This window comes from Myotis yumanensis, unplaced genomic scaffold (assembly GCF_028538775.1).
Source record: "Myotis yumanensis isolate MYYU_CA2020_CCGP unplaced genomic scaffold, mMyoYum1.0.hap1 SCAF_11, whole genome shotgun sequence".
Classification (NCBI taxonomy): domain Eukaryota; kingdom Metazoa; phylum Chordata; class Mammalia; order Chiroptera; family Vespertilionidae; genus Myotis; species Myotis yumanensis.
Genome location: NW_027223762.1, coordinates 6124804 through 6137243, shown reverse-complemented (window position 1 = coordinate 6137243; position 12440 = coordinate 6124804). Strand labels below are relative to the sequence as shown.

The 12440-nt window shown below is 42.8% G+C and overlaps 1 protein-coding gene across 1 annotated transcript; it reads left to right on the top strand.

Moving 5' to 3' along the window:
* Positions 1-1968: 1968 nt before the first annotated feature.
* Positions 1969-6702, top strand: RDH14 (retinol dehydrogenase 14). The gene is made up of 2 exons (XM_070428722.1): positions 1969-2420; positions 5658-6702. Exons 1-2 carry the CDS (start codon positions 2019-2021, stop codon positions 6273-6275), a joined length of 1020 nt encoding a protein of 339 aa, XP_070284823.1. The 5' UTR covers positions 1969-2018; the 3' UTR covers positions 6276-6702.
* The last annotated feature ends 5738 nt before the right edge of the window (positions 6703-12440 follow it).

Genomic DNA, 12440 nt, shown 5'->3' with positions numbered 1-12440 from the left:
CCATCTTACCCCACCCACATATGCAATTTCCACCCTGCCTCTAGTTAAAGAAGATGCTGCTGGCATACATCTTTTGATCTGCTTCCTAATTTGATGTAAGCCAGTACAAAATATACCAGTCGTGACACTTCATGAGTACCTAGTGTTTTCTATGCATTCCCCAATGTGAAATCCACAAGAGAACTCAGACAATAATCCCATCCTTGAGGAAATTTAAAACCTTAACAATACCATAAAGGAAGTCCAATGTGCAAACTCAAATAGCCAACACTAGAGGGCTGTTTGTTCTCGGTGCCAAATGAGGGTCACATATGAGGTTGAAGCAAGTATCTGCATGGGCTGGCAGTGGTCAGGAAATGAAAAGAACTGAGGTGGGCTTTGAAGGACAGAAAATAGATAAAACTGAAGAGAGAGAGGAAACAGATGTGTTCCAGGCTAACAGAATTTGACAGGGAGCTTCACATTATAGGAGAAATAAAGGTCCCGATCCCTTCATGATTTCTGTTCCTGGTGCCTTGTCTAATCCTCAGTGATTGTGCTCCTTCCCACCCCTGTGCTTCATTCTCAGCACTCATATGAAACTGCTTCTGCCATTCCACCCCTTTTCTCTTTGTATTGTGACTACCGTTACATGTTATACCCTTCACAAATGTAAAGGAGGGTAGGAGAGCTTTATTATCAAAATCTTACAGGGATTTATTTCAACTATTCACATTGTAAGTATCCTCTCTCGCTCTCAAGATTCTAGAGGGGGCTGGGGCAGTGGAATTTTCTGCACCAGACAAGTAAGCACCCTATTCCCTGTGACTTTCATAGGGCCTAAGGCAGCCGTGGGCAAACTACGGCCCGTGGGCCGGATCTGGCCCGTTTGAAATGAATAAAACTAAAAAAAGAAAGACCGTACCCTTTTATGTAATGATGTTTACTTTGAATTTATATTAGTTCACACAAACACTCCATCCATGCTTTTGTTCCGGCCCTCCGGTCCAGTTTAAGAACCCATCGTGGCCCTCGAGTCAAAAAGTTTGTCCACCCCTGGTCTAAAGCCACAAGTCTTTGAGATGGGTCTCTGCAATAACCTGGCATTTCTGAAGCATGTTCCAGGGTATAGAGCACTTTCCGTTCCATTTATGCATTTAATGGTCTTATGCAGGGGGCTGGAAGTGGCCTGCTCAGAAGTCCATGTTTACAGTAAGTCCAGGATTTTCCTACTGTATTCCTGCCAGTGTCAAATAAGGCCATTTGAGGATGCCTCCTTCTATAGGGACCATATCAGAATCAGCCGGGAACTTGTTAGACATGCAAATTCTCAGGCCCCATCTTGAACCAATTCAGTTCCTAACTCTGGTGCCCAGGCCCCAAAATTTCAGTTTTTGTTGTTTTTTTGTTTCTACAAGCCCTTTGGGTGATTCTGATGCGATGTTAAAGTTTGACAACCATTGGCCCATTCTATTTCCAGCTGATTCATGTTGCTCAGTTCATGGCCTCATTTATTGGGGGTGGAGTGAGGGGAGCGGGGGTTAGAGCCCTTCCTTAGGCTTTAGTGGGCAGGGAAAATTCTCCAGAGGGTGAAACATTGAAGGGAGGGTTAACATGTCCCAGGTGCCCTTAACGGAAAACACGCTACACCATCCATGAAGTGTGGGATTTGTAAACCAGCCTATAGAGCGGGTTGGCAATTCAAAATATTCACTGGGCATTCACGTGGGGAAGGCCACCACCACTCAGGGATTGCCTTGGGGAGGAACCCCGCCCTGTGAAAACCAGGGGCTGTGCTCACCCAGGACTCTCAGGCTGGGAGCCTGCTTCAGGGAGTCACCAGGACCCACAGAGCGGCCCGATCAGGGGCCCGCAGAAGGAAAACTACAAGTCCCAGCATGCCCCACTCCACCCCTTCGGGGACAACAGGCCGCGCCCCAGAGTTCCTCGCGCACAGGTGGCTGCCTCAGCCTGCGCGGCGCGGTGTCGCGCTTCCGGAAGTGCGGTGCAGGGGCGGGTGGCCCTTGGCCCGGGCGGCGATGGCAGTGGCCGGCGTGGTGGCGCTATTGGCCGCGCTGGGAGGGGCCCTGTGGCTGGCGGCCCGGCGATTCGTGGGGTCCAGCGTCCCGCGGCTGCACGGAGGAGCGGACGCCGGCCTCATGCGCGGGAAGACCGTGCTGATCACCGGGGCCAACAGCGGCGTGGGCCGCGCCACGGCCGCCGCGCTGCTGCGCCTGGGGGCGCGGGTGATCATGGGCTGCCGGGACCGCGCGCGCGCCGAGGCGGCGGCGGCGGAGCTGCGCCGCGACCTCCGCCGGGACGGGGACCCCGGCCTGGACCCCGGGCTGGACCCCGACGGCGGGGCGGGCGAGCTGGTCGTGAAGGAGTTGGACCTGGCCTCGCTGCGCTCCGTGCGCGCCTTCTGTCGGGAGTTGCTCCAGGTGTGGAGCCCGCGGAGCCGGCGCGGGGTCCGGGCGGAGGGGCGGGCCGGGGCCGGGGCTGAGCCCGGAGGGTCCGCCCCGAGCCCGGGGGTGTGACCTTGGGAAGGACGGCAGCGAAGAGGAGGAACGATCCCATGATTTGGGGCGGCTGGGGAGTCGGGAGCTGGGAGGGTTGGAAGGGCCGTGTCCTGTCTTCCAGGGAAGCTGAGCGGGAAATAGGCCCGCGGCGACAGCAGGCCAGTGTGCGCGCAAGTCCGCGCGGGCGGCGCAGGAGGCCTTTCCCGAGTCCAAAGTGCGTGTGGACCGAGCCGTCTCCCTCCAGGGAGCCGAGAGCGCGGAGGGGGCTGCCGGCCAAGGGCCTTGGAAAACCGTGTCCTTCTCCTCCCCCCGCGGGGGTAGGAGGTCAGCGCTCGGCCCCCGGGGACTCGTTAGCACCACCCCTCACCGCCATCCGGCCTCATTTCCAAATAAACTGGAGCTTGGCATCCCAGCGGCCGGCCTCGTGCTCGAAACAGGGACAGAAATAAGGAAATGTGCAATACCTGGCATTTATTGGAAGATGCCCGATGTGCCAGGAGCTTGTTCCAAGCATTTCAGATACAATATATATATATATTAATGAGATGCAAGTGCCCTTGGCTATTTTTTTGTCCTGGAATCCCCACAGTAACCCTGTGAGGTGGGCAGGGTTATCCCCATTTTACAACACAAGGCGATGAAGGCATAGGGAGGCCAAGTGGGTGCCCAGGATCTGTCTCCAGAGCCCTCGCTTTTAACTCCTGTATTCCTGTTGCCCTCCAGGGACCGGGAGGATGTCTTGGTTTAAAGATGGTAAATTTCCCACTGAAGTGCATGTCCGACATTGACATCGACATCGAAGGGCTTCCTGCAGAGGGCGCTGGCATAGGAAATGGGCCTGTATGAAACGGAATCTTAGGTCTAGAGCAGAGGTTCCCAGACTTTCTGATTTTTTTATTATTATTCTTATTCCATGATGCCCTGAGGCCAAAAGAAATATCTGCCATTTTATTTCTATTCAATAATTAGGTTCAAATAACCTAGTAAGTGTTGATGTCATAACAACGTAGTCACTATTTGAAAAAAATAGTGTACATAATGAAAGGGAAAAAAAGAGAGATGCATTTCATTCCTCAGTAACCATAATTACTACAGGGAATGTGTACCTGTTGTTCACTCCTCTGACTTTGGAATCAGATCGAACTTTGCCACCCTCATTTCTTGTTCCACATTGGTTTTTAACATTGTACATGCACTTGTTTACAGCAGCTGCTAAAAACAGCTTTGCAGAGATGTGACATCCTCAAAAGAGAGAGCACAGCGTAATGTTGAAGCTGTGAACCACCTGAAACTAGTCGTTTTTGAGATGTTGAGCGGAGTATCTCTGTTTCCCTTGAGCATTGAAAATATTCCAGAGGATCCTGGGAGTTCCTTGTGACTCTGGGGCATCCTGATGCACAGTTTGGGAGCTGTTGCAGATCTGGAGAGGTTAGGGGGCAGTTTGTTGGTTTGTTTTTATGTCTGCTTCATTTTCAGAAAAAACAGGTTAAACGTAAGAAATAATACTCAGAAGAGATGTTGGAAATATTAAAAGTGGGTCTCCCTCTTTGTCGTTGAAATGAAGATGTGGCTGGGTATTCTTATTCCTAATCTGGTATTTTATTTCTTTGGCCACTTGGAGCAGAACCAATTAAAAGTTGAGATAAAGAGATAACTAAGTTGTCCTTGCTTCTAAGTATCAAGTTTCTTCCTGGCTCTGAAGTTCAGTGACCATAATCAGAATTTTTTTTTTTTTAATGGAAATGTAAATTTCCCACAGGTTGGTATTCTTGGTATTTATGTCATTTATCTCCTAGAATTTAAAAAAAAAAATAGTAGATGATAAAGTCTTAAAATAACACAAGTCCAGCAAAGAATGATGGCTCCGAAATGATTAATACAGGAAACTCTTCCAAAGGATTACTGAAAGAGAACACTCCTTTTCTTTCCCCCACGGGTGAACTTTTGCCTTCTTTTTGAAGCTGACTATTGGAAAAGCTGAAGGTGCTTAGACAGACAGAATGAGAAATAGTTAATCCTCTGACGGGTAGGCTTTGATACAGTTGTGAAATTTAACACATTTTTCTTCTCACACTTGGCAAACGGGCCAGTGAAATTTGAAATTTGACCTCAAATTAATTCAATGGTGGGTCATCTCTCTGTCTTTACACCTGGAACATGTTGTACATTTATTTTTCTCTGCCCATCAAAAGAGACAGAGAGGAGCCAGGACAGGGCTGGAGAAAATCAACTTACCATGAATTACGAAATGAAAAGACTTCCCTTTAAGAACAGTCTAAATTTAATCTGGAAAGGCGTGGCAGGATCCGGTCGCAGTGCAAAGTTCTGACTATATAGATCTAAGTTGAGAGCCCCTTGAAGCCTGAAAGAGGTAGATTTCACCCTATAGGGAAGAAGAACATGACTTCCAGGCATCGTCAAGTTTAAGGTGTTTGTTGATCCTATCTCCTCTGTTAATCTCCTTTGCTGTTATTGTGAGACTTAGTATTTAGACTTGTTTCTGATATTTTTATATTACCTGGATCATTTTTTTAAAAAAATACTTCTTTGACTTATTTATGATGTTGTCTGGCCTTAATTTATATCCCTGACCTACTCTATTGCTTGTCCTAATTTTAAGGAAACAATTTGAAGTTGCTCCATCCCCACAGTACCACTTACCCTTAGAAAACTACAAAATAAAGCAATCCTAACTTGCCCCTGGTGTTGATACTGGCAGCTCTGGGAATAAACAATACTGACCTTCTGCTGTATTTCCACCCTCCAGCTCACATCAACTCTCTAGCTTTTCTAATTTGAGAATCCCAACTAGAAAAGCAAGCTGGCTTCCTAATTAAGAGCCCGGGCACTGGAATCAGAAGCGTCCATCTTCAGATTTTTGTTTGTCACTTGGGAGGCCTGTGATACTGGACAAACCACAGATCTTCAGTGCTTCTGTTTGCTTATAAGTTGTTGAGAGTAGATGTGATAACATGTGAAAAGCAGAAGGCCACGCCCCTACTAGGCATACAAGTCTTTTTTAGTTCTTTGTCAATTGTTGAAAATTCATAGACATTTTATAGAGTTTTAGTAGTTCATAAGAAATTTTAAAATTTTTATTTTGGGTACATTTAAGGCCTGTGCCTATTAATTCTGCTGTTTTCTTTTTGACATTTACAGGAAGAGCCTAGACTGGACGTCTTGATCAATAATGCAGGGGTCTTCCAGTGCCCTTACATGAAGACCGAAGATGGGTTTGAGATGCAGTTTGGGGTGAACCATCTGGGTCACTTTTTGCTCACCAATCTTCTCCTTGGACTGCTCAAAAGTTCAGCGCCCAGCAGGGTGGTGGTAGTTTCTTCCAAACTTTATAAATATGGAGACATCAACTTTGAAGACTTGAACAGTGAGCAAAGCTATAATAAAAGCTTTTGTTACAGTCGGAGCAAACTGGCTAACATCCTCTTCACCAGGGAACTCGCCCGCCGCCTGGAAGGCACAAAGGTCACTGTCAATGTCCTGCACCCTGGGATTGTGCGGACTAACCTCGGGAGGCACGTCCACATTCCACTGCTGGTCAAACCACTTTTCAATTTGGTGTCTTGGGCTTTTTTCAAAACTCCAGTAGAAGGTGCCCAAACTTCGGTTTATTTAGCCTCTTCACCGGAGGTAGAAGGTGTGTCGGGAAAGTTTTTTGGGGATTGTAAAGAGCAAGAACTACTGCCGAAAGCCATGGATGAGTCTGTTGCAAGAAAACTCTGGGATATCAGTGAAGTGATGGTTGGCCTAGTACAGTAGGAACAGGAAGTGTAAGAGCCATTTAAAAAATGGATCTCACTTATATCTATGGTCAGATGGCCTGAGCACTTGCTACTTGAAAAAATTTGGGTTTTACAATAGTACTACTAAGAAGTACATATGGCTATTTTGAAGTTATGAAAAGTTTTATTTGGGAAATGAAAATTACAGGAAAGATGTTATAAATATACAATAAGCATAATGAATAATGAACAAATATGATAGATTTTAAAAATTGTAATTGAACATGCTTGGATTACAAATATTAAAGAACTCAGTTACTTAAAATAGATACCTGGAGAAGTTTTTGTCTCTGATTTTCATGACCAAAGTGTTAAATAGTTCTATTGCAATGCTGGTTTCTGTGTGGAAATAACATGCCTGGTGTGTGTGCGATCCTTACTTGGAATAAATTTACTGATGCAAATTCTTCGTTGTCTGTTTCTTTAGATGCTTCACTGAAATTAGTCCTTACCACGGCATTAGTCTGTACTGATTCTGGAATACCAAGTGTCTTTTCTCACATTCTTTTTTGCCGCTCTAAGAGGTAATATTTCTAAAATCCAAATCTGTGTCATGGTGTCACTTTACTGCTTAAAAACTTGTGGTGATTTCCAGGTACCCATAACAGTAAGTGTCCAGTCTATCTAGCTAGCTAGCTATTTAAAGGCTGCAGAATTTTTTTCTTAAAAAAAAGAAACACCTTACTCAAATGCAGAAGCTGGATTAGTAAAACAGGCCATAGAAGTACACCCAGGTGGAATCCCCCAGGCTATTTGTGAAGGGACTGTAGAATATAGTAGTTTATAAACCATTTCACCTTAAAGTTTGAACACTCATATATATTTTAGATTCTCCATGAACTGCCACAGGCTTACCTTGTACTTTTCTACACAGTGCTGTCCAGTGGAACTGCAATGATGGAGATAATGGGAGACTTGATATATGTGGTTATTGAGCACTTGAAATATGACTGAGAACTGAATTTCTAATCTTAAATTTAAATAGGCACATGTGCCTAGTGACTAATGTCTTATCACCAGTTATTCCATTGGATAATCCCGTCCTCAGTGTAGACCAAACACTCGCCTCCTGGCATTGTTTCAATCTGGAGTGCCCCTCTCCCTTCACTGGGGATACTACCCACCCTTTTAACATTCTCTTCAAGTATGTTCCTATTTCCAGTCCCTATAGGCTGAACTCATTCTCTTTCTACTTTGTTTTCATTGATCGTGGCAACTTTAGTAGGGATTTAGTACACTGATTGTTTGTTCACAAATCCAGTTAGACAACTTGAATAGAAATTTTCCAAGGAAAGATTTTTTTTTTACTATATTTGTATTAATTTTCCTTCCTCAAGAGTCAAGTATAGTATCTGACACACAAACATTTGGTAATGATGTTTGAATGAATAATAAGTAAGGAATCAATGGTGTACATAAAAATAGAGTCTACGTCGGAATGTTGTAGGCATCTGTTACAGCACCAAAAGTAATTATTTTAATTATTTGTCTTAATCATCTCAATATTGGAAAATTAATTATGGTAAAGAATAGACTGAACTACACCAAATTTAACGAGCATTTTGGTCAGGGGTGATCTTTGGTTATTTTTTAAGACTTTTTATAATATCAGTTCTTTTTGAGAATGGCAGGATCTTGGCAGATGACACAGCAGGTCTGTTTTCTGTTAGAGCTTGGGTTGTGAATATGAGGGACACTTAGTGTTTGTATCATCACAGGTGTGTCTTTGCAGGTGTAGTGGGTATAGCCACATCATGTTCTTTGAAAAGTATTAAAACAAAAAAATAATCCTGCAAAGAGATCTGCTGAACTTAGAAGTATGGGCAGGAAATACACCAGAATGCAACTTGGAAAAATGGAAGCTAATAAATCTGTCCTACACCTCGACTTCATTAAAAAGGAGCCCATATTTTTTTCTTTTAATACCATCTTTTCTGGCTGCATTTTGATACCTGATGCTTTTCAGGGGATTTGGGCCTTTTGTAAGAGTTGAGCCTTTCAGAGTTCTTGTTTGTGGCACCATAATAAAATAGGATATATTAATTTATCATGATGGAAAACTAGGAACTCATCTGGAAACACCAACTATTACGGGAAAATGAGCTGCCATTTGGAAGATGTCCTTCCCACCCGGTGTTTGATGGAATCGGGGACTAATAGCTACAGTATGACTACTTAGATTTTAAAGATTATTTAAACCTTTTTTGCTGCTCTCTTCTTTCTCCCTCTGCTCACTGACTTCTAACCATGTCACTCAGCACAGAAACAAGTAAAAGGCAATTCTGATACCTCCTCTGACCTCAGCAAAATATTGTGGGAGACAAATGTGTAATGTGCCAGATCTTGGAATAATTGAGTTAGAAACCCATTTTCATATTGGCTATTGGCTTCATCTTGTGAAATAATTGATTTCTGTTTCAAACAGCTTGTTCTGAAAAGGGGTGAGGTCAGAGTAACTTTTATGTAGTGAGGTTCTAAACAGCATTTAATTGGAAGAGCAAGTCAATTTTATATTAGGACAAATGATGGAAAGAAAACTAAACCAAGGAGTCAGCAAATTTTACAAAAGGCCAGAGTGTAAATATTTAAAGTTATTAGGCCATATACAGTCCGTGTTACATATTGTTTTATAATCCTTTACCAATGAAAAGTCATTCTTAGTGCACGCAGGCCATGTGTACTGTTGTACTTATGCAACATCCAAAGTACTCAATTATTTGTGTTGGAGACACGGTTTATGGCAGCCGTTCTCATGCATACTGTACCTCCTATTTCTTAACAAGGCTCCTGCTGTTTCTCCTCCTCATTTCTAATCTTGTCTATTTGCTTGCAGACCCAGGAAGTCTAGAGAGTATATTTTTTAAATCGTCAGCTATAGATTTTGGTGTGAGGAGTAGCAGTTATCTGCCTTGAACTTCCTCCCCTCCCAAACTTGCTGGGCCTGGCTAGAGATCTGAGAGAATCTATATTTGAATATTTAATTGATTCCAAATGTCCTAAGCAACACTGAAGAGAGAACATGTCACTAATCCCCCTTCAGGAGCTTGGCCCCCCCAGACAGCTTCAGATGTTTCATGAACCTTCTCTGGACAATGTAGAGTTAAATTAGTCACAGGTTAGCATGGAAGAAGGTAGTTTATTCCTAGAGGAAAGTTAGGTGGAGAGCTCAGTTTATGCCCATCTTAAGGAAGAGTTGTTGCTCAGTTAGATATTTAATCGAAGCAGTTGCTGTAATAACTGATTCTCCTTTTTTCCCCTAAAATATACTGACTGAGGCCCGTAGCATGAGAATGCTCTAGGCTGAGAGTGTCCCCTCTTGCCTACCTGTTCTGTCACATACATAGGAAGAGTGAGTTATGTACCATTCATTTGTCATTTCACAAATACAAGCAAATGTCCAGTCATTAGCCAGTGATGGCGAACCTATGACACGCGTGTCAGAGGTGACACACGAACTCATTTTTTGGTTGATTTTTCTTTGTTAAATGGCATTTAAATATATAAAATAAATATCAAAAATATAAGTCTTTGTTTACTATGGTTGCAAATATCAAAAAAATTCTATATGTGACACGGCACCAGAGTTAAGTTAGGGTTTTTCAAAATGCTGATACACCGAGCTCAAAAGGTTCGCCATCACTGGCCTAGCCTCTGGGGTCATAGGCGGCAACAGAGAAAACCCAGCCAATCCTGTGTGGGTTAGCTGTGCTAGTTATAATTTAGAATAGAAATTGTTAATCGTAATGCAAACTAATAAATTATGAGTACAAAAAGAATTTGTATGAAAACTAAGCTGAATGTTTTGTGAAAAAGTAAATGAAGGCAAATCACTAGAAACTGCTGAATGTTTCAAAACAACTAAAATAAATATTATAGACATCTAAACGGGTCTATATTTAGTGCTCTGCAAATGACTTTAAACTTTGACTCCATTTGTATTTTTTTTAAATATATTTTATTGATTTTTTACAGAGAGGAAGGGAGAGAGATAGAGAGTTAGAAACATCGATGAGAGAGAAACATCGATCAGCTGCCTCCTGCACATCTCCTACTGGGGATGTGCCCGCAACCCAGGTACATGCCCTTGACCGGAATCGAACCTGGGACCTTTCAGTCCGCAGGCCGACGCTCTATCCACCGAGCCAAACCGGTTTTGGCAAACTTTGACTCCATTTGAAAGGCACAAAGGCTGGAAGCCATAGACTAAATGAGCACAATATAAGGAGATGAAATTCCAAGTAAACCCACACTCAGAAAAACAATAGACAAGCCTTTAACCTTATGTCAGAAGATAGGCAGGTGAATGAACACCTCATATGTTTTAAGTTTAATTAGTAATTAAGTTCAACTACTAATCTTTATGAAATTCTTCTTAAATCAGTTTTTTTCCATGTAACCCGCTGATTCCAAATAAGAGAGCTTCTGTTGCATACAATAGAGCTTTTACTGACGTACCATAAAGGTTTCAGTCTGGAGGAACCGGCAGTCACTGTTCTGTGTTGTGAATCATATTTTCCCGAAGACTTCTAATCTAAATTTGGGATGTTTAATTTTTTAAAATGTCCCAATATACTTCATGGGGTATTTGTTGATATCCTGAGTGTCCTGAAATTTATTTTCGTCATCAACCTGTGTTTGTTTCTCTCCCTCATTTAAAGCATCTACTAATTGTGTTAAATAAATAAGTTCCTTAATATTTAATATAATTATTTTTCAGTGTGTCATTTTATCTTTAAAAGTTGCCATATTACATATGATGTATTATAGCCTGGTCGGTCTTAAGTTACAGCTTTTAAAGTTTACTAAAAACAACAAAATGTTTCTAACTTCTTTTATAAATTCTGACTTAACAAAATATTTGTGGTTTTCCCTTCCTTCCTTCCTTCCTTCCTTCCTTCCTTCCTTCCTTCCTTCCTTCCTTCCTTCCTTCCTTCCTTCTCTTTCTTTCTACCCAAAAGATCTAAGTAGGCATCTAGTTATTAGCAGAATGGTTCTAAATAATGGTACCTTTCTTGTTACCATGAGAACAGTAAAGTGCGCAGGAGGGTGAAAGCGTCAATAGAAGTTTAAGTTGGCAATACATTCAAAAGATTTAATCTGTGCAGACCTACATACAGCATTGGCCTTTCGGGTATATCTTAAAGTCGTACACACTGTTTGAGGAAATGCTGAGCACAGAGAAATAAATAATGATTATTAGTCTGTGCAAAAAGCAAAGCTAGTTTCTGCCACCAACCCATGAAAGCACAGGAAATGGCTTCATGTAGTAGGTGTTGGAGGCGAAGCATTCTGTTGACAGAAGCGGGTCCTACCCAGGGGTTTGAGCTAATGTAATCAAACACTTCAGAGCTGCAGCCTAGCGAGCTCCAGTCCACCCACCTCGGAGTTTATCTCTGGCTCATCTGGAAGAGTTTATTTTAAACATTGAACATTGTTTGCTGCTGTTGAAATGAAAGTGAGAGAGTTACAAGCTTTCTTCCACTGCCATCTGGCAGATTTACTGATGGGTCGGGCTCTTTAATCCATGTAGCCCCGTGTGTGGGAGCTATTGTCTTTGTGTTGATCATGCAGCTGGCTTGGCTGAACTTTAAAAAGCTCACACAAAGCTATCAAGAGCCATCCTATAGATAAATGAACTTGGGGGTGTTGCAAAAGTCACGGGAGTCTTTTGGAGGAGGGCGGGGAAGGCTCCAATGTGTGTATTTTTCATTTTTCTCTGAATGCACGTGCTTATTCTAGAATTCTCTGTGAACTTGGAAAGAGGATAACTGTATTTGAATATCCTGATATATTTAAATATTTCAATATTTGAAAGAAATAGTGGAAGCTACAAAAATGTGTCCATACTTAAATTAGAAAGTGTTAGCAGAGTAGCAAGGCAGCAGACTTGGGGGTCTCTATCTCATTAAAGTAAATGTGGATATCAGAAGTCAAATGAGTGTTCCCTTCTCTTCAGAGGACCTTTGTCTGGCTTCACGCTCTGTGTAATATGGGGATGTCCAAGGATATGCACATTCCACACTTAATCGTAGCTACAGTCTCCTTTGGGTATGGAGCTATCCAGGATCTCACACAGTACATAACACCGAGTACAACTAACATACAGCTCCTCCAGTGCACAGTGTTGATGCTGTCCTCATAT